This window comes from Onychomys torridus, chromosome 1, assembly GCF_903995425.1.
Source record: "Onychomys torridus chromosome 1, mOncTor1.1, whole genome shotgun sequence".
Taxonomy (NCBI): Eukaryota; Metazoa; Chordata; class Mammalia; order Rodentia; family Cricetidae; genus Onychomys; species Onychomys torridus.
In genome coordinates, this window is record NC_050443.1 from 61,069,157 (window position 1) to 61,096,480 (window position 27,324).

A 27,324-nucleotide genomic window follows, 5' to 3' on the forward strand; every position below is an offset into this window, starting at 1 on the left:
ATCACTGCGTGCCTTCCCTGCACCCCACCCCGCCCCATACATTTTTTAAGTCTCAAACACCAAAGCCAAGCACAAAACACTACCAGGAACAAACGGATGAAAGAACAGATATTCAATAAAATCGACACGTTCGCTCATTTCCTGTCTTCCCTCCAGTCAGCAGGGCTGTCACCATTGTAACTGATCAGTCCTTGCAAGTGACATTCATTTTTCCTGGCCTTTTACCCCACTGGGGCAGGGATCTCTACCTCATAACTAGGAAGCTCCATGGGGACAGCTGCCTTGTACCACCCACTGTCTCTCAGACGGCCATGGAGATTTTCACATGAAGGGTTCTGTTAGGCTTTTTCAGATCTTTGGGCAAAATAATAAGTGTGGGGGTTTTTTTGTTTTTTTTTTTGTTGTTGTTGTTGTTGTTTTCCACTTCAGACAAAATTACCCAAAGCCAGGGAGGAAATGGATATAAAACTTTGAGTGGTGGAGATGTGTAGAGACAGATCAATTCCCTTTGATTCTCTACATTCCCTACCCCAGTTCCCCTGTAGTCTAGGTAGTCTTGGTAACCTGAGCAATGGCTGTGGCCCCAGGACCCACTTGTCCTTAAATTCTTTCCTGCTGTTCACCCTATGATGTCTCATTCTGAGGGTGTAACACCTGCTGAAGCAATCATGGGAGAACAAGGATCTCACTCCAGGAGACAGTTTTGCCCAGTCCTTCACAGCTTGGTGATATAAAATCTGTCAAAGGAGAGGCGCTCTGTCCAAGGATGAAAACCCCAAACTCTCCTGGGTTAAGCCTTTGTCAACCTGTTTTGGTCCCTAAGGCAACTCTGAAATTCAATTCCACCTGGTAAATAGTGAAAGGGGGTAGGGAGAGAGCCCAGTAATGGCATGTGGTTAGGATGTGTCAGACACTGGGTTTGGTCCTTAACACCAAATACCAAAAACACAACAGTTTTTATTTTTGAGGCAAGGTCGTACTGTTGTAGCCCAGGCTGGCCAGAAGCCTCCATTCTCCGGCCTCCCCGTGAGTGCTGGAATTGCAGATAAGGTACCCATTGCAAGCCTCAAAAACCCAGATTAAATAAGTGCTAAGTGTCTTCCTGCCCCCTTTCCTTGCCGCCCCCACCTTCCTCTTCCCTTCTGGGCTCTCCCGGCCCCTCTGCAGTATTCCCACACACTGGCTTTGAACACACCTGCATTTGGCACGAGAGCAGCATTTTGGAAAGGTTCTCTCGGCCCGACTCGACTCCGCCGGGAGGGAATGCTGTGCTTTTTTCCCCCACCGCAGCATAGCTCTAGTCCAGTGCTTGCCCGAGTAGATTGCCCACAGTTGGCTATTGATGAGTTGGTGTCGAGGATACTCTTTGAACCAACCGGGCCCGAGTGTGCAGGAAATAAGGAAGTGGGCTGTGTGATGAAGTTTCGCAGGACAGGCACGCTGCAGGGTAGAAAATGACAACTTGACTTGGAGCTCCATGCTGGCTATTCACCTGTACACTAGGTAAGGATAAATACCTCTGCCCCTGCCGTGAGTGGTGAGGCCCCCTCCCGTGTAGGACCAACCCTCCTGCGGCCACGACGGCCGCTCCCTTCGCACCTTCCCGCCGCAAAGCTGTACGAAGGTCCCGCCCCTCGCCAATGATTCGCCTCCAGCAAATAGGCGTCGAGGCGTCCTCATACTTCATTGGGTAATGCTGCTGTCAGTCTGGGTGTGGAGGCCTTCGGGAAATGTAGTAGTTGCCGAGTTCTGGTGCTCATGGCTCTGCGTCTCGGGTTCTCTGGCTTTGGGTTGTCCAATCGAGCTTCCGATCCCCGTTCAGGGTTGAGGGTCACGTGAGGACGCACTGTGGTCCAGGAGGAAGAGGCTCCGGCCTGTCTCCGCCCCGCCGGGTGGGCGTGGCCAGGCCGAAAGTCGGGGTCAGGCTGCCCCTGCCCTCTTGACCTGGGCGTTCTTGGTGATGGAGGCAGGTCTTGTCTTCCGCTCACTGGGCTTGGAGAGCATTTCCCTAATCTTGTAGCTTCCAACACACTCCGGTCCGCAGGGCCTGCGTTTGCCACCAAAACATTACAGAGTACATGGCGTCTGGAGCAGAGTAGCCTTCCTCTTTCTGGGCATGAGCCAATCAACAACCTGGGGTACCTGCGTCATGATTGCTTCAGTTCCGACAGGGTTGCAGTCAGAGTATCCCGTAACTTCCAATGCTAGCTTCCTGTGGTCCTGCATTTTTATTATCTGTTCTTTTTTTTAAAGTTTTATTTATTATGTATACAGAAGAGGGCGCCAATCTCATTACAGATGGTTGTGAGCCACCATGTGGTTGCTGGGAATTGAACTCCGGACCTCTGGAAGTGCAGTCGGTGCTCTTAACCTCTGAGCCATCTCTCCAGCCCTTATTATCTGTTCTTAAAGCTTGCAGTCCTAAGAAGTAACGATCCCCTGTGTGGGAGAGAGTTATTATATTGGGGCTATGAAGTTCTGAACAAGGTCGAGAGTCTAGCCAGAGACACTGTTGGAGCACTCGAATCTCAGCTTTGGGGCTGGTTCCATCCAGGTGCTGCTCTTCTAGGTACTGCTGCTTTTAAAAGAAAGTCAGCTCTGGAACGGACTGACCCACGGACAGGGAAAACAGAACTAAAAAACAGAAGTTGGCCAAGTCTTTACTTCACACCACTTAAATCTCAGCACTCGGGAGGCAGAGGCAGTTGGATCTCTATGAGTTTGAGGCTAGCCTGATCTACATAATGGGTTCTGGGCCTGCCAAGGCTACAAAGTGAGACCCTGTCTCGCAAAACAAAATAAAGCAAAACAGAGGCTGAGTGTGTGGTGTTAGGGCAGAGTACTGGACTACCACGGCCTCTCAACTTTAGGGGTATTTAAACTCCAATATGTATCCCTAAATGTATTACCTACTCTTTAAGTTTGTTTGTTTGTTTTTAATGTGTGAGTACCTGCTTGTGTTGGCACCTCAAGCCTGCAGTTGCCCTAGAGGCCAGAAGAGGGTGCTGGGATCTCCTGAGACTGGAGTTACAGGCAAAGTTATGAGCCACTTTGTCTTGAGCGCTGGGAACTGACTGCTGATGCTCTACAAGAGCAGCACGTGCGGTTAACCACTCGGAGCCATCTCTCCAGCCCCATATTCTTGCATCTTATACATCTTCTTAGATGAAATTCTGGAAGCGTTTAGCAAAATAGGCTTCCAAGTAGAATGTACCCTGGGTGCTGGAGAAATGGTTCTGTGATTGGGAACACTGGCTGCTCCCCTAGAAGACCTGGGTTCAATTCTCAGCACCCACATGGTGGCTCACAACTATCTGTAACTCCAGTTCCGGATGATCCATGGCACCAGGCATACACATATATATGCATGCAGACAAAATACCCATACTCATAAAAAAAAAAAAACAAAACAAAACAAAAAAACAGTATTTTTTTAATGTAACCTTTTCCTGGAAGTTCTCACCCTGGGGGAAGGTATAGGAGAGGGAATTACAGAGGAAAGAGAAATTTAAACCCTGTGCCTGCCAAGGTAGAGGCCATTGCTGCTCAGCTCTTATTCTTGCTTGCTTGCTACACTTAAATTCTTAGCATCTGCTGTGTTGCTGTGTCTACTTTGAATTCTCTTTTGGGGAGCTCAAGAACAGTGACCTACTGGGAAGGTGGGGAGCTGGAGGAAACTGAAACAAACACAGCTCCCCCACAGGACCTCAGATTCACGCGGGGCTTCATTTCAAAATCCCCTGCTATTTGGAACGCTAGCTAGGGAGGGTGGGCAGATGATTGGTTCTCATATATGAGCTCCACATTGTCCCATATGGATAACTTGGGTTTTCTCAGCCCTGAGTGAACTGCAATGCAAACACACTTCAAGCTCCTCATAGAGATAGAGACCACGCTGCCCCAGCACCGGGGCAGTTAGCGGGGCAGACAGCAGGGCTCTCTCTCCTCTTCAATCCCGCTGATCTAACACTTGTGATCTTCACTAGGGTTCCGATAGCTGGAGGCATCCGATGCTTTGAGGTCCTCATCCTCCTGCAGAAGCCGTGCTACTAATGGCTGAAACCAAAGTATTCAAAAGAGCAGACACTAGAGTCGCTCTTCTCAGAACGGGTTCTGACTGCCCTTCCCTGGGAGGGCTAGAGCTCGGCAAACAGCAGCATCCAGAGGGTGGAGAGGGGGCTGTGGCTCTGTGGGGGGATTTGCTGAAGCCTGAGAGGCAAAGGCTACCCCTGAAGCATGACAGTGTCGTTCTGACCACTTGAAGCAGAGAAAGGAGACACAGCTTGGGCTGGCAGCAGTGTGCAGCTCCGTCAAACGAGTTTGCTTATTCCTTAGTCTGGATAGTTACAACTATGCTTCTTCATGCAGGCTGACCGGAGAATGGACAGCTTGAGCTGTCTGAGGGTCGGTCTCTGCACAAGGTCAAGACTGCAGTGGAGTGGACACCAGGGGAGACTGGAGACCTCCCCATGAAGTACCACTGTGCCTATTGGGAAACAGTGGGATTGTTTGCTGGTGAAGCCCTTCCCACTTACACACTCTGCTTTCCTAGCGCAGGTTTGCACACGGCCAGCTTTCTCCTTCGCTTCTGTGTGTCTTGAGATGCTTAACTCTTAGCATTCACCACTTTCAATCCTTAGAGTTAGGATATGCAGTCAGAGAAGTGGCCCTCAGAACCAGTACTGAGTTCCCTAAACATCCATTGGCAGCAAACAGAATCGATGGGCAGTTCTGGGCAGCGATGGAGAGCTGGCAGCTGGAACTAGAGGAACATTCGAGTCCAGGACCCAGAGTAGAGTTCCCATCCACCCACAGGAACAGTGAGCAGTAGTTAGTGGGAAGAAAGCGGGTGTTGCTGGGAGGGTATGGATTGGCCCTCCGAGGAATGTGAGGCAGAGGGTTTAAGCTCCCTTATACTTGAAAGATGCAGCAGGTGACCTGAGGTTGGCTTCATAAGTCTGTGACAGCCTAGTTTCTCACCATGGAGGAGGGAGAGGTGCTGGGGGACTGTAATTGGCATGTTCTATTTTATGTGTTTGTTTTTGTTTTTGTTTTCAAGACAGGGTTTCTCTGTGTAGCCCTGGCTGTCCCGAACTCACTCTGTAGACCAGGCTGGCCTTAAATTCAGAGATCTACCTGCCTCTGCCTCCCAAGTGCTGGGATTACAGGCACGTGCCACTACCACTGGGCTAATTGGCATGTTCTTAAAATGGCATAGGATAGCCAGCCATATCTCTGGTTAGGTGAGTGATATTTCTGGCCCCATATGTTATAATAGGGACAGATTGTAGGCCTGGTTGGTGGGAAGGTCTAAGGTAGGGTTAAACCCAAGAGCAGTGATCTTTAAAACAATGGAGAGTTCCCAAACCAACTCAGATGAGTCGTGTATGCTACACACACTGAAAAGCTGAATCACAAACCCTTGACAGCATTTGGATGGATTCAGAAGGAAAAGCTTTGAGCTGGGGTTCTAAAAACACATCTTTTTGGTGTTCTGTTTGTTTTGCCAGCCGTGCTCTGATAGGACAGAGCAGACCAGAAGAGCAGGGAACACTGATGTCTCAGAACTCAGTGGTGACCATGTGCTTACTACCTTTGACTGCTGGAGCAGGTCTTTTATAACCAACTCCTACTTCTCAGAAATTCCCAAAGAATGTCACCAGTTGCAGGCAGATCTTTGAGAGTTTGAGGTCATCCTGGTCTACATAGTGAGTTCCAGCCCAGCCAGAGCGATAAGGTGAAAAAGCAGAATTCCAGGACCACAGGCATTCTCTCTCTCCGTTTCCTGGCTGCCCTGCATGAGCTTCTCCGCTCCACCATGCCCTCCCTGCCACGGTATTCTGAAATCCCTGAAACCGTGAGCCAAGATAAACCTTTTCTCCCTGAGCTGGTAGATGGTTCCTGGTGGTGAGAAGTCTGACCCACAAGGCGATGCTTTGGAGTTTTGTTTCCGCAGCTTTGGGGATGGGAGCCAAGGTCTCTCGCATCCAGGCATGGGCTCTACCTCAGAGCTGCTTCCCCAGTCATCGTGATGTTTCCCCAGGAGTGATATGGATTTTTTTATGTCTCTCAGGAGATGTACAGGCCCCCAGAACCTGGGGGGAAAAGGTACCTAGAAGAAGTAACTTGGAGAATTCTATGCATCGAGTTTCACTAGGTAAGGCTGTCATTTTCTTTAGAGTCAAACATAGCTTTGGAATTTCTGTAATAGTCTCTACACTAGACCTTAAACGATTCATTTTTTTTCTATCTGTGTATGTATGTGTACATGCAGTGTGTGTGTGTGTGTGTGTGTGTGTGTGTGTGTGTGTGTACAGGTACACTTAGAAGACATAGTACACATAGGAGAATTGAGGTTACAGGTAGTCGTGAACAGCCTGACATGGGTCCTCTGGAAGAGCAACATGCACTGTTAACTGCTGAGCCATCTGTCCAATCCCTACACCGAGCATTTTTACATAAATTAAAAAAATTCATTCCTTTCCTCAATCCTGCTTCAAAAGGAACAGAAAGTCAAATACCACTCAGTGGTAGAGAGAATGGTTTCCCCTTTCTCTCCACCCCCTCTGCATCCTCCATTTTATGTGCATGAATGTCTTACCTACATGTATGTCTGTGCACGCTGTGCATGACCTGGTACACGAAGATGCCCAAAGAGAGTGTCAGGTCTCTTGGAACTGGGGATGTTAGGAATGGTTGTGGACCACCATGTGGGTGCTGGGGATTGAACCCTCATCCTTTGCAAGAGCAACAAGTACTAAGCCATCTCTCCAGCCCTCCCTGTTTCTCAAAGAGAGGTCTTCATTCATTCGAAACACGTACTCTACCACTGTACCACCCTCTCCTCTGGACCAGTGAGGACCCGGCTCCAGCTCCTTAGTTCCAGTGGATGGATTCCTTTTTATGTTTGTTTGGTTTTTCAAGACAAGGTTCCTCTGTGTAGTCCTGGCTAGTCTCTAACTCATAGAGGTCCCCCTGCCTCTGCCTCCCGAGGGCAGGGATTAAAGTCATGCGTCACCATGGCCTGGCAGATGAGTTACGTAAACTCAGAAAAGATATCAAAGTAAAAAATTTTCATAGGGAGGAGTCAGTTTAGGAATGTGCCTGTACTTTGTATTTTGTTGCAGGATATGAGAGCATATATATATATATATATATATATATATATATATATATATATATATATATATATATATATATATATATATATATATATACACACACATATACAGATTAAGACCTGAAATCTTCTTTTTGTTCCTTCATAGTCCTTAACATTATTTTCACGAGGCATCCCAAGAATCATCTTAGAATTTTTTTTTTTAAATCTAGTATCTCTCCTGCCTGGAATATAAATTGCCTGGTGGGTTGGGGATTTAGCTCAGTGGTAGAGTGCTCGCCTAGCAAGCGCAAGGCCCTGGGTTCGATCCTCAGCGCAAAATAAATATAAATAAATAAATAAATGAATGAATGAATAAATAAATAAATAGGCTGGGATTGGATTCAGCAAGCAGTATGCCTTCTGTTTATCTCCTCTTGCAAATAGGTTTCCAGCCCACAAGCCCTCGGTAAGTTCCCATGTGGGGTGAAAGATCCACAGAACCACAGCTTATGGCTTCACTGCTCAGAGAGAGAGTGGAAGAGAGCGTTCTTGGTTTGTTTGTTTATTTGTTTTTCAAGACAGGGTTTCTCTGTGTAGCCCTGGCTGTCCTGGAACTCACTTTGTAGACCAGGCTAGCCTCAAACTCACAGAGATCCGCCTGCCTCTGCCTCCCAAGTGCTGGGACTAAAAGCATGTGCCACGATGCCTGGCTGGAGGAGTGTTCTTAGCAGGGAGGTAAGAGGCAGTCCTGGTCTGGTGCCAGTGTTGAGGACAACAACCACGGCCTTTGCCTTATGATTTCTGTTGATGTGATAAAACACTACGACCAAAATCAATTGGGGAGGGAAGGGTTTATTTCATCTTACACTTCCAGGTAACAGTCCATCACCAAGGGCAGTCAGCAGCCTGCAGACTGGAACTCAAGCAGATGCCATGAGAGATGTTTTATAGCACCCAGGACCATCTGCCAGGGCTGGCATCACCCACATCGAGCTGGGCTCTCCCACATCCATCATCAATCAAGAAATGCTCCACAGGCTTGCCTACAGGCCAGTCTGGTAGGGGCATATTCTCAATTGAAGTTCTCTCTTCCCAAATGACTATGGCTTATGTAAAGCTGACATAAAAGTAGCCAGCACAGCCTTGAATGGGCAGGAGTGGCAGGGCCTGGAGAATCAGAAGGTAGCAGGGATGTATGAGGGCCGCAGAGACCAAGGTTTGACTTCTCAGTGAGCCTTGTGTCCAAGAAAAGCCCCACACCTGCCATCAGAACTGCTAGGGGGACCACACTGTGGCTGAGTTGCTACAAGTTCTTAGCACCTGTGGACCCCAGAACAGCGTCACTACTGGTTCAAAAGCCTGCAGTCTACTGCAGAGCCAGGAGCACCAAGCACCTTCTAGGAAAAGATAAACAAACACCCTGATGAGTCTTCCTGGGTGCTTGCTGGCATCTCTGATGCCTTAGAGGTGACTGGAAGCCTTCTGTGCCACAGAGGGGACTCCCAGAGAGCAGCGCCAACAGGTGCAACAGGGTATGGTAATGAAGTGTCAGAGGGGTCTTAAGAGGAGCCAAGCCCAGAACTTCGTCCTAACCCTTGGGTCCAGGGGAAGAGAAGATGATCTCAGTGGTCAGCGTTCCTCTCCAGAGTGCTTGGAACAGTATCAGAGACAGTCCCGAGGCCGGCATTAGCGACGCTGAGTTGCCAATCATGGCTCATATCCTGTCCCCACTATCCAAGTCTTCCTCAGGAGAAAAACGCTGACATCTTGGGGAAATATTTACCTCTTATCCTGAAACACAGGTCAACCACGCTCTCCATCCCTCACATTTGGTGGGTTTTTCTCTGCTCCACAGCAAAGGCATCTTTTTAAAATATTTTTTTTTCTTTTGAGGCAGGATTTCTCAGTGTAGCCTGGGATGTTCTGGAACTCATTCTATAGACCAGGCTGGCCTCGAACTCACAGAGATCCGCCTGCCTCTGCCTCCCGAGTGCTGCGATTGAAAGCGTGCCCGGCTTGAAAAGACGTCTTCTTCTCTACTTCTAATAACACCACGAACACAGAGCAGAAGGACTGGAGGTGTGAAGAGCCTTCCAGATGAACCATGTCAGCTGAGAGCTGTCGTTTGGATGGGCTGTGGGTTTGTTGTTTGTTTTTGTTGCTGCTGTGTGGTTCCAGTATTCAGGACATTCTTTGACTTTAAGAACGTAGGGCTGGGGAGATAGCTCAGTGGCTAAAAACACTTGTGTAAGCATGAGGACCTGAGTTCATCTCCCCAGGACCCAGTAAATTACAGTGATATGGGAGGCAGAGACAGGAAAAGCCCCAGAAGCTCATGGAGCAGCGAGCCAAGTGTGCATCGCAGAAAAATAGCAGAGACCCCATGTCAAATGAGGTAGAAGGTGAGGACTGCTACCTGAAGTTGTCCTCTGACCTCCACATGTACCCTGTGGCAAGGCAGTTCACACACGATTACACACACATGCACACACACAGGGACACATTTTTTTTTTAAAAGAGCTGGAGAGATGGCTCAGTGGGGAAGAGTGCTGGCTTGCAAACATGAGGCCCTGAGTTTGAATCCCCATAAACTTCCTAAAGCCAGGTACAGTAATGTGAATCTGTGATTCCATTGAACCTTCAGCTAGGTGGGAGAAGACCACAGGACCCCAGAAGCTTGATGGCCTGAGTATGCAGCAGCGAGTCAGAAGAGAGCCTCCCCCAATAGAGTGGAAGATGAAGACGAGGACTCAAGGTGTCCTCTGACCTCCACATGTATGACTCGGCACCTGCACACACACACACACACACACACATCATATAAATAAGTGTATACATAAATTATGTTTAAAAATGTGTTCATACTACTTTGTTTCTTGAGACAGGGCCTCACTATGTAGCCCTGACTAGCCTGGACCAGACTACAGAAAGACCCACCTGCTGGGATTAAAGGTGAGTGTCACCATGCCTGGCCTATCAAAGCACATTAGAAAGCATCACATCTGCACTCGTGGAACTTAGTGGGGGAGGCTCGGTAAATGCTCACAGTGGAGCAGGTCTTTCTTTGGACCACCAGCTCCCAATAATAACATGGAGACTAATTATTAAGTATGGGAGCGTGGCCTTAGCTTAGGCTTGTTCCCAACTAGCTCATAACTTACATTAACCTCTTTATATTAATCTATGTTCTGCCACTGGCTCGGTTACGTCTCCTCAGTACCATTTGTTGGACTTCCTCCAAGAGACTCTCCGGCCTCTCAGGTTCTTCCCAAGTTCCTTTCTCCCCAGAAGTCCTGCCTATCCTCTCCTGCCTAGCTATTGGTCATTCAGCTCTCTAGTAAAGCAATCAGAAGGTGCCGTAGGCAGATGAGGTCATCTTCAGAGACATCTTCACACAGTGTGATCAAATCTGCACTACTGAGCTCTGGTTTATTGAGCACCTGTCTTGCCCTGAGACTTGGCTCTGCTCAGTTTCCTCTTCCCAGTTCAGTCCTTTCAAAGAATGTCTATTTGCTGAGCACCTGTCATTGGAGATGGTTTTCAAAGTAACATTCCAGAAATCAGAAGTTGGAGTTGTTTTCTTACAAGGCCAGAAAATAAAAAAACTTATGTGTATGTGTACATGTGTGCACGTGCTCCCAGAGGCCAGAAGAGGGTGATGGATCCCCTGGAGCTGGAGTTACAGACAATTGTGGGTGTGGGAACCAAGTTCCAGCCCTCTCCAAAAGCATCAAGAACGCTTAGCCTCTGAGCCATCTCTACTGCCCACCTTACTCTTCTGACGAGGAACTCTTTGGTGGAAGTCCAAGTAGTTCTGTACTGCAGAGACCAGAAAAAAAAAATCTATTTTTTAAAAAGGTTTATTTATTAATTATGTATACAGTGTTGTGCCTGCATGTAAGCCTGCAGGCCAGAAGAGGGAGCGAGATCTCATTACAGATGGTTGTGAGCCACCATGTAGATGCTGGGAATTGAACTCAGGACCTCTGGAAGAGCAGTTGGTGCCCTTAACCTCTGCGCCATCTCTTTACCCATCTCACTCTTCTAACAAGAAATTCTTTGGTGGGAATCCAGTAATACTTGAAGTAGTCCTGTACTATAAGGACCAGAAAAAAACAGATCTTTTCAGTAACATTTGCTGGATGCTTCTTTGGACTAGAGAATTCCATCTAATACCCACCTGAGGTTGTCTTGGTGTTTTTCCCTGCTGTGACCTGCACAGCTTTGGACTTAAACCTGACTGGGTGACCAGGACATGAAGGAATGAGAGACCACGAGTGCATACAGAAAAGCTGGCATCAGGTGGGCTGTGCACTCTGAGGGAGACACACCAGTACTCTGGAAACTCAGCGAATTTATCTTATGAATCAAGGAGGTATGTTTACTGTATTCAGCTGGTCAGGGAGGCAGGTTAGCTAATCTAGTAGGATCTTTGTAGAGGGGTAGTCTCAGGTCATGGTCATCCAGGAGAAGGAAGCTATAAACTGTCAGCTGTCAGCCTTCATTCTTTTTTTTTTTTTTTTTTTTTTTTGAGACAAGATTTCTCTGGCAACCAGGCTGGCCTTGAACTCACAGAGATCTGCCTGCTTCTGCCTCCTGGGATCAAAGGTGTGTGCCACTAGCCAGGCTTCTGCATCCGTTCTTGGAGAAGAGAAAGCCTCGCTATGCCCCTGAGCCTGACCTGGGGAAGGGCCTGCCATTCCCATGGGTATGAGGCATCTGGGCTCTTGGCAGTCAGCAGTGTCTATGTCAACAAATACACATCCCTCGGGACTCCACCCACTCCCCACACTTCCGCTTAGTGAAGGAACGAGAAATGCCGGGTATTGTCCTGCATATTTTATACTCTTTAGGGAAGAGAGACATTTTAGACAGCTGCTTTATATAATGTCTGTCAGTGCTTCTAAATGGGACCCTCATACAGTGAGTGAACCCGGTTCCAGCAGTCACATGTGACATGACTGTTCATGCCCTGTTTTTACTTAATGTTTTGTAAACATTATGTTGGACCACATGTGTGCTTGGTACCTGAAGAGGCTAGAAATGGTGTTGAAGCCCCTAGAACTGGACTGACAGACAATGTGAGCCACCATGAGAGGGCTGGGAACTGAGCCCAGGCATGCAAAGTACCAAGCACCCTTCATCCGAGTCGGCCTTCCAGCCCCGCAGGTGCCGATTTTGATTTGACTAAAGTCACTTTCTTACTCAAAAGCATTGAGACCGCAGATACAGCTCAGCAGGACAGTGTTTGTCTAGTGTGGGCAAGGCACAAAAAGAAATATTTTAGTTTTTTGAGACAGGGTCTCACCGTGTAGCCCCAAAGCTCACTGTGTAGTCCCAGGCTGGCCTCGAATCCATAGAGGTCTGTCTGCCTCAGTTTCCCAGTGCTGGGATTAAAGTTATGTACCACCATGCCTAGCCAAGTCTGGAATCTTTTTTTGAGACAGGATTTTCTCTGTGTAGCCTTCGCTGTCCTGGAACTCACTCTGTAGACCACACTAGCCTTGAACTCACAGAGATCCACCTGCTTCTGCCTCCTGAGTGCTGGGATCAAAGGCGTGCACCACCACCACCGCCCCGCTAAGTCTGGGGTCTTAACCAATGTTTGCCTCAGCCTCCTAATGACAGGCTGCCGGGAGTTACAGCTTGAAGGAGCAGGGCTCTGCCATCAGGAACCGAGTGTGAAGAGTTAAAGGGTATCCTGTACGGAACAAGGTCTTTCTCAGGAGATGCAGAACCCAGGGCATGCTGCTCTGGGTGGTGTGTCCCTGGGAAGAATGGCTGACTGGTCATGTAACGGGTATGTCCTTCCTTCCTTCCATAGACCACACTGTCCCAGGTTCCCTTCTGCAAAACAAAGAGGTTCTTGATCGGAGGCCTAGTTCTCAACCAGATCGCAACCATTCAGAACAGTTCCCCTGGGCTGGTAGAGTGCCTGTCTACACAGCATGGAAGACTGTGGGCTTGACTCCAACACCATGAAGAGGTAGTGCAGAGGGAGAGGTCTGAACCACCAAACTCACTTAATTCAGAGACTCTCATAAAGGACACACGGAAAGGCCATACACACTAAAATGTGCGTGTATTAACAAACCTAATTCCTTGGTTGTTTGTTTGCCTGGACAGGGGCTCACTATGTAGAACAGGCTGGCCTTGACTCGAATAGATCTGCTTGTCCTGAGTGCTGGGGTTAGTGTTTGACCTTGAGGCAGCATGTGCCAGCATCTCACTCCCATTGTATGGGTTTTCCACCCCCGGTTGATGGACAATGCTCTTGCAGGCAAATGTATGGATACCCATGCTGTAAGTCTAAGCTCTGCCCACACCCCTCACAGCCACCCCCTTGGCTACCTGCTAGGCCTAGAGTGCACACACGGTTCTGCTCCTGGTAGGCTGCACAACCTTCAGAAGCAAGTGGAATTATTTGGACAAGGAATTTGGGGTCCCCTGCATCTATCTGAAAGATGGTCCGGTAGGAGGGTAGAACTGTGGGTACATTCCCTCGGCCCTGTGGAGGGGGCACCGTGGAGGGGCCTGTATAGCCCTGGGTCTTGGCATCTGCTTCAGAATGAGAACCAAGCTGCAACCTCACTACTCTTCAGTGGCTCACACTTAGTGCTATTAAGTACACCAGCTGTGCAGCTGACATTGCCAGGTCCAGAATGGTTTTGTTGGTTTGTTCGTTTGCTTGTTCGTTTTCTTAATGCTGGATCCTGAGCTCAGGGGCCTGCTCATGTTCTACCCCTGAGCTTCACAGGACACAACTCAACTGTCGCCTTCCCTGAGTGATCCTGCTCTCTCACCAAGCACAAGTGGGTAGCTCACCCCATGCTGTCAGGACGTCTGCTCCCTTCCCTGGGGAGGCCCTGTGTTATGCAGTTCAGGACCTCATCCTAGCACCCAGTGTGGTGTGTGGCGTTCAGAAACGTTTGGAGATGGCTAAGTGAGAGAAACTGGGTCTAGAGCATCCCCTTCTCCCCACTGCCTCTTTCTCATCCCCACATCCAGCCATGCCCCTCAAGACTTTCTCTGGGAAAGAGTGGAAAGGAAAGCAAGCCTGTAGTGCTGGGCAGTAGTGGTGCATCTCTGAGTTCGAGGCCAGCCCGGACTACAGAGTGAGTTCCAGGACAGCCAGGGCTCCACAGAGAAGCCCTGTCTTGGAAATTTTAAAAACAAGCATGTTGTAGCCTTTCGTCTCTCTTCCACCTGCAGCTGTGAGCGGGCCTAGCCCCACCCCCTTTCCCAGACCAAAGACAACACTGGATTCCTACTAGCTTTTGCCAGTGCTCTGCTGACATCTGGCACACAGGCCGGCTAGACCAGGCCACATGGTATGGAACTAACACCCACCACCAAGAGAGAGAGAGAGAGAGAGAGAGAGAGAGAGAGAGAGAGAGAGAGAGAGAGAGAAATCAAGATCTACCTCCAAGAGCCAGGAACACCCCCTGGCTATCTACAGACAGTGCCCTAACGCTAATATCCCAGAACTGAAGGGAAGGCTCTGGCTCCCTTTAAGGCCCGTTAGGCTGGCCCTCTCTTTCTGCTAATGCTTCCCCTTCACAGCTGCCTGTGGGGTGAGGTGGCCTTTCCCGATGCAGCTCATCTGAAGGAATTGGTATTTTCTCTGTGAACCTTTCTGTTGACGGAACCACTCTGCCACTGTACTTTCTGGGGTAGCCAGCCATCTTCTCTGTGCATCTAGAGCCCCTTGGGGCAGCCTCTGGCCACACAAGAACACCGCACAGTCCCTACCTGGAAGTCTGCTGCCTCGAGACGTGCGGCACTGTACCTCTGCAAGCCTCCCCTTCCTCTGCTAACTGTGCACCATGCCATTCCATTCAATTACCCAATGTGGGTTTGGTCTTCCTGGCCTGCCCCTGACAGATACATCTGAACAAAGCACCTTCTAGATCACACATCACTCTCTGATTTTCGAAATTACTCACTGCTCTCACTTAGTGAAACACTATAGCCTAGCTGGTGGCTGCTGGTAATCCCGCTCTCTGGGGGAAACAAGAGCCCTGCTTTGTAACATTTGCCAAGTTTCTGAGATGTAAATACTCCCACCACGGCCAATTTCAAGCTATCAGTGTGACACCACTGAGCAGAGTGGGGAGCAGAGATCCAGAATGAGCTCCGGGAGGGGCGGGGATGAGAAAGCTTCTGAAACTCTGAGCATATCATGTTGTGAAACTACAACCTCAGAGCTCTTCACAACAAAACCTCTATTTCCACACTGGTCCTGGTGTCTCCTAGCTACTCAGGAAGCTGAGGGAGGAGGGAGGGCACCTGGGCTCTCAAGCCTTGTATGTGTCCACATCTGCTGGGAATGGCCTCAGGAGGCTGAGAAAGGAGCCTGTGTGTTCAAGGGCAGCCTGAGCTTTGACACACTGAGTGGGTGTCTCAAAAACAAGAAATAAAATTTGCTTTAAAACATGGTTAGGTTGTTGTTTTCTTTTATTCTTTTTCTTTTTCTTTCTTTCTTTTTTTTTTTTTTTTTGAGACAGGGTTTCTCTGTGTATCAGTCCTGGTTGTCCTAGAACTAGTTCTGTAGACCAGGCTGGCCTCAAACTCACTGAGATCTGCCTGCCTCTGCCTCCCAATGTTTTTCTTATTCCCAAATATTTAAGTGCTACCAAAGAAAGTGTGTACCCCTTACCCATTCATACACTGAAGCCCCAATTCCCAGTGTGATATTTGGAGTTGGGGTCTAGGAATTAAGGTTAAATAAAGTCCTAAGGATGGGATCTGTGGTGGTTTGAATGGAAATGGACACCACAGACTAATTAAGAAGTGACATTATTGGGGGTATGGCCTTGTTAGAGTAGGTGTGGCCTTGTTGGAGGAAGTGTGTCATAGGGGTGGAGCTTTGAGGTTTCAGAAGCTTAGGCCAGGCCCAGTGTCACTCTCTCTTCCTGTTGCTGGTGGATCCAGATGTAGAACTCTCAGCTACCTCTCCAGCACTATGCTTCCCACCATGATGATAATGGACTAGGCCTCAGAAACTGTAAACCAGCCCCAGTTAAATGTATTTCTTTGTAAGAGTCGCCATGGTCATGGTGTCTCCTCACAGTCATAGAACACTGTCTACGACAGGCCCCGGCCCCTTATCCAACAGGGAGGAAGGCAGAGCTCACTCCATTCCACCAGCATGCACAGAGGTCACAGTGCACACAGAGGTCACAGTGCACACAGAAAGCAAGATGTATCCTTTCGCCAAGCAAAGAGGACACACAATGACCCTGCCTTGCCAGCGCTGACTAGTACCCACACTCACAGGCGTGCAGAGACACACCAAACACACAGACACACACCCCCGACACACACCCCAGGAAAAACTCAAAAAGAAATGAAAAGAGGTTAGGACATAACTCAGTACAGCAGGCCCTGGGTTCACGGCCCTGTCCAAAAACTAACTACTAAATGAATGAACAGTTATGTGCTTGTTACCTTTTTTTTTCAATGTTTATTGGCCCTTAAACATTCTTTCCTTCTGTGAAAAAGTTCACACCCACATTCACACCTGGCTCTCTTCTCACCACGAGGCTGTCAAGAAGACAGGAACAGCCACACCACTTTACACTTGGAGAGGTGGGCTCCTGGATCCACCAGCCGCTTCCAACCAGGGCTGTGCCACAGCACCACCAACTACCTCGGCGACTTGACTTGTGGCACGCCTGGGTGGGGGTTACTAACACCTTCATTTTACAGATGAGGAAAGGGACAGAAGGGCAGCCTGACTTGCCTGAGCCAACAGCTGTGGTAGACCCGTGGTCACTCAGAGTCCTCCATCAACTCCCCTCTTCTCAGAGGCCCAGGAGGGAACTGCTGGTGTCAACAGGAGGCCTGGAGGTCCACCCAGTCCCACACATGCAGAGAGGCATCACTTGCTGCTGATAACAAAGTTCTGGGTTTGCAAGGGTGCCAGGTGTGGGTGGTGACCAGAGGAGCGGTGTCAACCTCATTTCCGTCCAGGAAGATGTGGCCTCTGTGAGTGAAAAGAGGTTCCACTTGGCCTTTCTTTCCATCCCATGATGTGACATCATAGATCTGCACTGTCCCATCAAAGCCTGGAGAAGAACACGAAAAAGAGAGGAGTGACCCTACATCCCCCACTTTCTTGAACAACTTCCTCTGTCACAAGACACTCAGAGGCCACCCACGGAGAAAGCTCCACCTGCACCAGTGGGAGATGTCTCCATGAGCATCTGTGAATACCTATCACCCACCTAGAGTATGGATCATATAGCTAGGCCTGAGGGGGATGCACTGTGTGTGTGCATGCATGAGTGCATGCATGCGTGTGTAAATGCATGTCAGTGTGTCTTTATGTGTGCACATGCATGAGTATGTCTGTGTGCATGTGTCTATGTGTATGTGTGTGTATATATGTGCACGTGTGTGTCTGAGTATGTGGAGGTCAGAGAGGTGAACCTTAAGTATCATTTTTTCAGGCATATTCCACTGTGGTTTTTGTCATAGGGTCCTTTCATTGACCTGGAACTCACCAATTTGGCTAGGCTGGCCGGCCAATGAGCTCTAAGATCTACCTCTGCCTCCCTGGTTCTAGAACTATAAGAACATACTACCTCGTCCAGCTTTTCCCACCTTTACCGCTTCTTCTCTCTCTGTCTCTCTCCCTCTCTCTCTCTCTCTCTGTGAGACAGAGTCTCACTATGTAGCCCTGGCTGACCAGGAACACTCTATCTAGACCAGGCTGGCCTCAAACACACAGAATCACCTCCTCTGTCTTCCAAGTCTGGGATTAAAGGTATGTGGCCCCCAGCCCCAGCAATGTCCAGGTTTACATGGATTCTATTCTGGGGATAAACTTAGATCCTCAAGCTTGCATGGCAAGCTTTACTGAGTTATGCTCTAACTTCAACAGGTGTCATCTTTAATCCTCATAACAGTATCTCCACAGGAAATGGAGGCAGAAGAAACTTTCAACCCTTTTCAATTTGCTCCAGATTCCAATCCCTCCACCTCCAGGTCCTCAGCAGACAGCCTTGTCTCGTCTTTAGTGTTGGCCTTCTTGTCCATCTGCTGAGGTCCATCTGTCCCTATCCCATGTTGCTGTTTCCTGTTCTCTCTGGCACACTGTGTTTCTTCTGCTCTTTCTAGATCCTGGAACTTCCCCTTTCTTCTGTAAATAGACCTTTCTCACTGGCTTCTAGAAGGCCCCATTGAACTCACAATCACAATGAGAACCCCCAGGCTTCAGGAGCCTGCTATTAAAAAATACAAGCAGACAAGCAGCTCAATGAGATGTGATTGCCTTTCTGAGGCAGCCTCTGTGCTGCAGAATATTTGTTGAAGATGTGTTACATTTGTTTATGCTGTGGAGCATTTGTTTAATGATGCAAAGATATGTTGTATTCTTTTATGTTGCATTTGTTTATCTCTGTGAAGCTGTGTTACTTTGCCTGCCTAAAACACCTGATTTGTCCAATAAAGAGCTGAACAGCCAATAGCAAGGCAGGAGAAAGGATAGGCAGGACTGGCAGAGAGAATAAATAGGAGGAGAAATCTGGGAGAAAAGAAGAAAGAGCAAAGAAGAAGAGCAGGGGGTTGGGATCAGCTACTCAGCTACACAGCCAGCCACGGAGTACGAATGAAATAAGATTACAGAAGTAAGAAAAGGAAAAGGTCCAGAAGCAAAAGGTAGATGGGATAATTTAAAGTTAAGAAAAAACTGGCAAGAAACAAGCCAAGCTAAGGCCAGACATTTATAATTAAGAATAAGCCTCTGTGTGTAATTATTTAGGAGCTGGGTGGTGGGCCCCCCAAAAGAGTAAAAAACAACCAACATCTCTGGCTGTTCCAGATTGTACTGTCTACAAGTCTCTCAACACACCTGAACCTTTGCTAGGCTTCTAAGGCCCACTGTCAATTGGTGCAAGTTCAGTGGCCAGGGTGGGGGAACGATGTGCCTTTGAGAAGTCCAGAGACCAAAGTGGTGCTCTTGGTAAGCAACCTGAACTTCTGCAGCCGGGTTAAGTATGGGGAGAGAGCAGTGGCCGAAAAGACACATCTTTCTCAACAGTACCTGAAATAGCCAAGCAGTTGTCCAGGCCTGGAGCCCAAGTCACTCGCAGCAGCTCTGGGTCAGGGCTGGGTTTGGACACTGGGCACTGGGCTGAGCTCACAGGATTGCAGAGATTCCGGGGGTCAAGGAGACAGAGCTGTCCATCTGAGCCAAGGCTGGCGATGCAGGGCTCAGGGCCTTGTCCCCTGTTCCTAACTTCTGCACACCATCTCTCTCCACTAGAGCTAGGGCTGGGGTTCAGAGACTCCAGTGGCACCCACTTCTGGCGGGTGTCCACAAGCCCCAGCCGACCGGAGGTGCCACAGAATGCAAAGGTGTCCGCATCTAGGACCTGAAGGCTACTCAATGACTCACTATCACTGGTACCTAGGAGATGGGGAAAAGAAGGGGTGCTGGAGTTGGGTGGGTCTGGCATTGCGGCAGGACTGGCGGGCTGTGCCAGGCCTAGGCAGAATATGTCATGTTACACCTTTCCTTCATCTTGCCAGTCCGCTCCACTGGGTGGGTGCAGGGCCCAGAGGCCAGGGTTTGCACTGCATGCCTCAGGCTCCCCCATACACACCACAGCATCTGGCAGAGGCTGGAGGACGTCTCTGGGCTGAGCCGGAATAAGGGACAGAGCGGGCTGGAGGAGCCAGCAGGGGGCGCACTGTGGCAGTACCAGAGCTGTAGGTGATCTTCTGGGATTCTAGGTCCACAGTCCTCAGGCCACTGAGCCGCGCCCCGTGGAGGATTCCAGGTGCCGCAGAGGAGAAGACAGACATTCGAGGCCATAGACTCTCCTCTCCTTCCTGCACATCAATGGTACTGACAGCTTCAATGACATCTGAGGAAAGAGAAGAGGCCGGAGTGCAGAGTGTCAGTGAGGCAGGCCAGAACCCCGACATTTAGAAGGCCAAGGGAGGGAGGGCGCTAAGGGCTGCTAGACAGCGCTGAGACAAAAGCAATTGGGGTTTTGCTCACATCCTTGAACCTGACAAATCACTTTCACGTCTTCATAATTTGTCTTATGAGCTATTTCTACAAATGGGAGACAATGAGTCATTGCAGCCATTTTGAAACCACACAGGTCTGGCGTGTTTGTCGGAGAGGAGCTAGAAGGGAAGAGCATGCTGCTGATGTCAGTTACTTCTCTAGTGAAAAGCAACAAGTTCGGAGTTCAGGAACCAGTACAGCTTCTTCCAAAATATGCTGTGAGTTCCCACAGCCTGCCAGACCTGGTGCTGCAGATGTTGCTGATGAAGACTGGAAACCAGGAAGGACCACCTCTTACACAAATTTGAAAGATGTACTTCAAGTAGAACGAAATTTGTTTACTTTTCATTTTTAAATATTTACTTTGTTGCCGGGCAGTGGCAGCGCACCTTTACTCCCAGCACTCGGGAGGCAGAGGCAGGTGGATCTCTGTGAGTCTGAGGCCAGCCTGGGCTACAGAGCGAGATCCAGGACAGGCACCAAAGCTACAGAGAGAAACCCTGTCTGCGGGGTGTGGGGGTGATAGGGGAATTACTTGGTTTACTATTGCATCTGTGTGCACGTGTGGAGGTCACAGAACAACTTGCAGGGCATCACTGTGTGGGGCCTGGGGTTGGTACATTGCCAGATGGTCAGGCTTGGCAGCAAGCACCTTTACCTGCTGAGCCTTCATCTTGCTTTTTTTTCTTTTTCTTTTTCTTTTTCTGAGACAGCGTCCTGCTAACCCAGGCTGGCCTCAAACTCTTGATTGTCTTGCCTCCAACTCCTAGTGCTGGAATTTTTGTCTGGTTCTCATCTCTGTAGTTCAACTTTGTCTCAGCCTCGGGCTGGTTGGTTAGCTAGCTGTTTCTAGCCTCTGCATTCTACATGATTTGATGCTTTTTTTTTTCTTTTTTAAATTTTTAGAGATAGGTCTCACTCTGTAGCCCAGACTGGCCTCAAACTCAGAGATCCACCTGTCTGCCTCCCGAGTGCTGGGATTTGATGCTTCTCTTGATGTTACCTGTAACAGTTTAGGACAAGTCATTTGCTGCACAAACTACTTAAAGGGGAAATTCTTGTTTTATGCTTTGTGTTTTCTCTTCTCCAAAAAAGAACTATTCCATGCCCATACTGTATGAAGACGAAGATCCGTGTGCGTCTCCAGTTGGAAAGGACAGGCCTGGTCAGAGTGGACGGGTGTGAGAAAGGCACTAGCAGATGAACAAGAGCGTGGCAGCATGCTCCCTCCTGACAGTCCCACACCACGAGCAGAGTCTCCTGGGCCCCTTCATCCAGACTTCTCAACACAAGAGCTGCAAAGTGCTTGCAGCAGACACAACAGCTGAGCCGCAGGGCTGCAGCTGGTCTCTAGGGAGCACCAAACGGCTACACTGAGGCCACTTTAGTAGAGCCTGCCTGGCTCTCCTGGGCCGCACTTCCCTGGCTCCCCTGTGCTGACACCAAGGAGCCTGAAACCAACTCTCCCTGGATGGGCTGCTCTGGGCTAGGGGAGGGCTCTCCGCTGTGGTAAGGGAGACCATTTCAAGGATTCAGAAGGGGCTGGAATATAATTCAATGTCAAAACACTTGCCTGGCCTATCTGAGGCCTTAAATTCCCTCTCCATCCAGTATCATAATTACATATATACATAAAACCAGAATCCAGCCTCTTGCTGGACAGTGGTGGCGCACACCTTTAATCCCAGCACTCAGGAGGCAAAGGCAGGTGGATCTCTGTGAGTTCAAAGCCAGCCTGGTCTACAGAGTGAGTTCCAGGACAGGTTGCAAAGATACACAAAGAAACTCTTTCTTGGGAAAAAAAAAAAAAAAAAAAGAACACATTATTGATGGATGCTATGACATGGACAGTCTTAAGAAGCATATGCTAAGGGACAGAGGCCAGATACAAAAGAATTCATGAGAGGTTCCACTGACAAGACTTTTCCAGGCCAGGCAAATCTACTCTAGAGAAACGTTAATTGCAGCAGGGTGCAGGAGTGGGTTAACAAACAGTAAATGGCAGAACAGATCTTATTGGGAATAATAAGAAGGTTCAACACTGATTTATAATGATGGCTGCAAAACCCGGCAGATTTTCTCTAAAGTCATTGACCTGTACACTTGACTGGCAGGTAGAACATACCTCAATAAAATCATTACACAGCAGCAGCATCAAACCTTACCACATGTGTAGGAATGGGAAGGACAGACAGGTGACAGGAGATGCACAGGTCAAGACGAGCTCAACAGCGTCCCCTGCGTGGCAGGGAGGCCTGGGAGAAGTAACAGACACTGTGCCGACTGTGGGAAGCTTTGCACAGTGTGGGGTGGCCCACTTCCTGCTGTGAGGTGCCTCTCACTGGAGGTGGGTGTGGAGGCCCACAGAGATTTCCCAGTGAGATATGAGCTTGCTTTACTCAGCAGGGCTTTATAGGGAGATGGACTGACCACATTTGTGGTTACCAGATGACTGGGATGGTCTGCACTTGGCTGTGCGGGGGTGGGGTCTTTTGCTCCACCCTTTGGCATTCCTATAAAAAAGCCCTTTAGAAGAGACAGAAGGGGCCGGTGGATATTGATCCAGGCCCTCCTGAAGCTATCCTGTGTTTCTCTCCACACTGTATTTCTTTTCTTTTTTTCTTTTTCTATTTGTGGTTTTTCAAGACAGGGCTTCTCTGTAGCTTTGGAGCCTGCCCTGGACTAGCTCTGTAGACCAGGCTGGCCTAGAACTCACAGAGATCCACCTGCCTCTGCCTCCCAAGTGCTGGGATTACAGGTGTGTGCCACCACGGCCCGGCTCCATACTGTATTTCTATCTAACGTTTCTTATCCCTCTCTCCTCAAGAGGACCCTGGGGAAAAAGTGGGAGCTGGCCTCCCACAGGGGGATGGAATGAATGGCTGGATCAGGCTAAAGGGATACATGCTCTGGTACCTGCCTGCCAGGGACCTGCTGCCCCAGTGCTATTCCCCACACGGGGACTTCCTGATCCTTCTCTGTGCCCTGTGGGAAGTAGTGTGACCTCTGGGCAGACTGCCAGGGAGCCTCTTGGTCACTTGCTATTTTCCTTCCCCAGAACCAGCGCACTGTGAAAAGAGGGACCTCTTGGAAGTATTCTCCTCTTCTTTCCTCGAGCTAAGTGCTCCTTCGGGGGCCCTAGCTCAGCACTTCCTCTGCCCCTGCCCAGCTAGAGGCCCTGGCTTGCTGTGTTCTGCCAGCAGCTGGGTTGGTCAACTCAATTCCTGCAGGAAGTTCAGCGAAGCTGTAGCATTTCAGCCTGTCTGCCACACTGTGGATGCTAACTCTCCTTTGCTGTACAAAAGCAGACAGAAACTGTGCTGTCCCCTGTCCCTCCCTCAAGCGCTTCTTTGCTGGCTCAGCATAAGGGACAGGAGTTATGAGTCGCTCTCCTAAAACCTCAGTCTCCGCCAAGCGAACGTCACTCACCACTGTCCTCTCCAATTTGCCACACCTGTAAGGAACACCCTGGAAGGCCACTGGTCACCAGCAACCTGTTCCAGAGAGACAGAAGATCAGTCCAGATGGAGGGGAGCTCACCCTCACCCTGGCAGCCTTTCCCCTCCAGCCCCCTCGAGATCCCTGGGACCAGCTGCCCTCCTTCAGCAGATGAGCAGGCTCACCCTGCTTTAGGGGCAGGGTCTCAACTCAGAGCCACAGACTGAGCCCAGCAGGCTTCCACAGGTCATGATGGTCACCTAGAAAGGACACAAGTGGGGAGCCTGAGCACATAACTCTGAGACAGCTCTGAGAAGCTTCAGAGCACTTTCCACTTTGCATTTGTCCCTGGAGGAACTCAGAGCCCTGTTGGCTCCACCAGTCAAAATGGCTGCTAAGCTAATGGTTTCTTCACATGGTAAATCTACGTGTGCCCCAGGCCCATGTGCACCCACCTACATCTGGAGACTGAGATGTGGGCACAGTGGTAAGAAGACAGGACACTGAGAGCATTTCCCGGTACCCCCAAAGAATGGAAGGTCTGACACACAGACTGGCCATACCTGGTATCTGGCACATGCTTTAGGTCAAAGACAGATCTGTCTGAAAATCCTCCATGGCGCACTTTGAAATCTCTCTCTGGGAATAAACCCTAAAATACAAATGGATGGGGAGAAATCAGACAGTAGCTGATTTTTTCTTTTCTTTCTTCTTTTTTGTTTTGTGTTGTGAGGCAGGGTTTCTCTGTGTAGCCTTGGCTGTCCTGGAACTAATTCTGTAGACCAAGCTGTCCTCAACTCACTGAGATCTGCCTGCCTCTGCCTTTGGAGTGCTAGGATTAAAGGCATGTGCCACCACCGCTCAGCTTAGCATCTGCTTCTCTTTCTTTTTTTCCTTAAGATTTATCTTTTATGTACATCGGGGTTTTGCCTGTGCGAGGGTGCCAGATCCCCTGGAACTGGAGTTACAGACAGTTGTGAACTACCATGTGGGTGCTGGGAATTTAGAAGGGCAACCAGTGCTCTTAACTGCTAAGCAATCTCTCCAGTCCTAGCATGTGCCTTACTAATGAACACTTCAGATGAGCACTAGGGAAGGAGGCCATGAAAGTTACTCAGCCAGACCTTGGCAGGCTGAGGTCTGTAAAAGTCTACGTGTCCAGCTTCTTTTTCTTCCTGACTATTTCCAAGCCTCCTTCTAGCCTGTCCCCTGTCCCTCTCATATGAGGCAAAAACTTTCCTTTTCCTCCTCCTCCTCTTTCTTCTTTTTTGAGACGTTCTCCCTGTGTAGCCCTGGCTGGCTAGTAGTGGCAGTAGCTGTTAATTATACTTCCATAGCTACCACTCACACATTCACATATTCTCTTCCTCCAACTTCATTTAAATACATTCCCTAAGGTTCTGTCCCCGATCTTCTCTTAATCCTCAGATCCCACACCTTCATCCTAGGTGATCTTACCCATCTGTGTGGTTTCTCCCAACTCCTAGACCCCAGTTCGTGTGTGTGTGTGTGTGTGTGTGTGTGTGTGTGTGTGTGTGATGCTATGAGCACTGAACCCTTGCTCATGCTATGTGAGTGCTATACTACTGGGCCACTTCTCAAGCCCCTCTATCTATTTTTAAAAATTGTTTTGCTGGGCAGTGGTGGTGCACGCCTTTAATCCCAGTACTCGGGAGGCAGAGGCAGGCGGATCTCTGTGAGTTCGAGGCCAGCCTGGTCTACAGAGCGAGTCCCAGGAAAGGCGCAAAGCTACACAGAGAGACCCTGTCTTGAAAAAAAAAAAATTGTTTTATGTGTATGGGTATTTTGCCTGCATGCATGTCTCTGTACCACATGCACACCTGGTACCCTTGGAGGCCAGAAGAGGATGCTGGATGCCCTGGGACAAGCGTTACAGAAGGCTGTGAGTTGCAAGGCAGGTGCTGGGAATCAAACACAGGTCGGCTGGAAGAGCAGCTGGTGCTCTCAATCCCTGAATCCTCTCTCCAGCTCTATAAATCTATTTTTGATAAAGTAAGATTGTCCTTTATCTGTAGCAGCTCTCTTGTGAACCACATGGCTTTCCTCAGCATCCATCCCTATGCACAGGAGCCTCCTGCTAGGTTTTAAGGGCAGATCCAGAGCTTGTCAGGGACAGTACCTGGTAGGTAACAGGCACTCCAGAAATGCATAGTAAGTACAAGTTGACTCCTATAATCAGTTTCTCCATTTAAGTTACCTGGTTTTCCTTTACAGAGAGTCTGAGAGGTAGTATCAAATGAAGAATCTCATTTTTTTTCAAACTTTCATAACCAGCAACAAAAACTCCTGAAACAAAACAGTAACTATGACAAATTGTTAGAAACATCATGGATCATGGCTGGATTTATAAATTCCCCAAAAGGATAAATTTCTTCCCCGTTCATTAGTGGGCAGCCTTGTGTCAGGGGATGGAAGTTGGATGGGTCTCTCTAAAGGCTGAGACCTTAAAACTCAGCCCAAGAGGCAGAAATCCATCTCTTTAGTGGCAGGCTAGGTATATTACCTTTTTCACCAATCCACTCAAGGACTCGAGTGGCTCCTGAGAGGTCAAATGCATGGAAATCTTGGTACCTGCAAGCATAGGGATATAAACATCACATGGCGCACGATACTGTGCAGCTGACCAAGAACTCAGATCACTGCAGGATTAGTGGATCCAGGCTCTGGAGTCAGGTAAGTATGGAACTCAGTCTTTTTTCCACATTTTACTCCCCGTGTGAATAGGACCAGAAACCGTTCTTATCTGTGGAACGCCCAGGGTTCCGCAGAGTTATTTCCCCAAGTTGAGATGAACAATCAATTGGTTCGGGTTAACCTAGAGGCCGGTGCAACATAACCAGCCTTCACGAGTGAGCATCTGGTCACATTACTAGCTTACAAAAGGACCGAGAGGGGTTGGGGATTTAGCTCAGTGGTAGAGCGCTTGCCTAGCAAGCGCAAGGCCCTGGGTTCGGTCCTCAGCTCCGCCAAAAACAAACAAACAAATAAATAAATAAACAAAAGGACCGAGAGGCCGGGGGTCGGGACCCTCCGCCCGGCCGTGTCTGGGCACCGCCCGAGAGCCCACACCCGGGTCCCTGCTGTCCACGCCTGCTCCCACTGCCCACCAGCCCACGGCCCGATTTACAAGCGCAAAGACTCCACCAGCCAGTCCTCCGCGAGCTCCATAGCAACTGTCGCTTCCGCCACTCCACTTCCGCCAGGCAGACTTCCTGGGCAGGCGCGCGCTCTCGCGAGGAGAGGGCGTGGTCTCCCGCCCAGCGGAGTCGGGAGCGCCCAGAGCTGGCGAAGCTCCGCTGACGTTTCCTGGGTTCTGAGCGCAGAGTCGGGGTAAAAAGGACGCAAACACAGATTTCTTCGATATCAACTCCATGCATGACCGGAGACATCAAATATGCCCGTGTTTTAGGATCAAGTATATGTAGCCAAAGAGCTGTCAGTGTCCCAAAGCTAGGTACAATACAGACTTAATTGGAACTTAAGGTGAACAGTTAATTTAAAAGTTTGCGTGAATATGTCCGTGAAGGATACTTTAGGATTTTTTTTTTTTTTTTTTTGGCCGGAGCTGAGGACCGAACCCAGGGCCTTGCGCTTGCTAGGCAAGCCTCTACCACTGAGCTAAATCCCCAACCCCGGATTTTTTTTTTTTTTTTTTTTTTTAAATGAAAGGAATCTTGTTGGGCTAGGAATGTAGCTCATGCTTGCCTAGCATGCACCTAGCTCGCTTTCCAGAACCACG

The 27,324-nt window shown here is 49.2% G+C and overlaps 1 protein-coding gene and 1 long non-coding RNA gene across 3 annotated transcripts; one reads left to right on the forward strand and one right to left on the reverse strand.

Annotated features, from left to right (window-relative positions):
- The first annotated feature begins 6,031 nt into the window (after positions 1 to 6,031).
- LOC118594179 lies at positions 6,032 to 14,198 on the forward strand. Its single transcript, XR_004946328.1, has 3 exons — positions 6,032 to 6,157; positions 9,988 to 10,054; positions 12,927 to 14,198. It is a non-coding gene; the product is annotated as an uncharacterized LOC118594179 (long non-coding RNA).
- A 2,352-nt stretch (positions 14,199 to 16,550) lies between these two features.
- Wdr73 (WD repeat domain 73) lies at positions 16,551 to 26,766 on the reverse strand. Of its 2 annotated transcripts, none has more exons than XM_036175001.1 (8): positions 26,713 to 26,766; positions 26,089 to 26,156; positions 25,783 to 25,871; positions 24,128 to 24,216; positions 23,556 to 23,620; positions 19,813 to 19,977; positions 19,152 to 19,517; positions 16,551 to 17,172 (listed from the first exon to the last, which is right to left on the reverse strand). In XM_036175001.1, exons 1-8 carry the CDS (start codon positions 26,751 to 26,753, stop codon positions 16,937 to 16,939), a joined length of 1,119 nt encoding a protein of 372 aa, XP_036030894.1. In that variant the 5' UTR covers positions 26,754 to 26,766; the 3' UTR covers positions 16,551 to 16,936. The 2 variants fall into 2 exon arrangements, with proteins under 2 accessions (XP_036030894.1, XP_036030886.1); XM_036174993.1 differs by having other exon boundaries at positions 19,714 to 19,977.
- Between the last annotated feature and the right edge of the window lie 558 nt (positions 26,767 to 27,324).

Bases quoted from the DNA above. Each gene is read 5' to 3' on its own strand.
- Wdr73 (XM_036174993.1), bottom strand. From the start codon at position 26,753: ATGGAGCTCGCGGAGGACTGGCTGGTGGAGTCTTTGCGCTT. The intron at 26,157-26,712 runs GTAAATCGGGCC...CTATGCTTGCAG, and splicing joins CTGGTGGAGTCTTTGCGCTT to GTACCAAGATTTCCATGCAT. The intron at 25,872-26,088 runs GTAATATACCTA...GTTTTGTTTCAG, and splicing joins TGAGTGGATTGGTGAAAAAG to GAGTTTTTGTTGCTGGTTAT.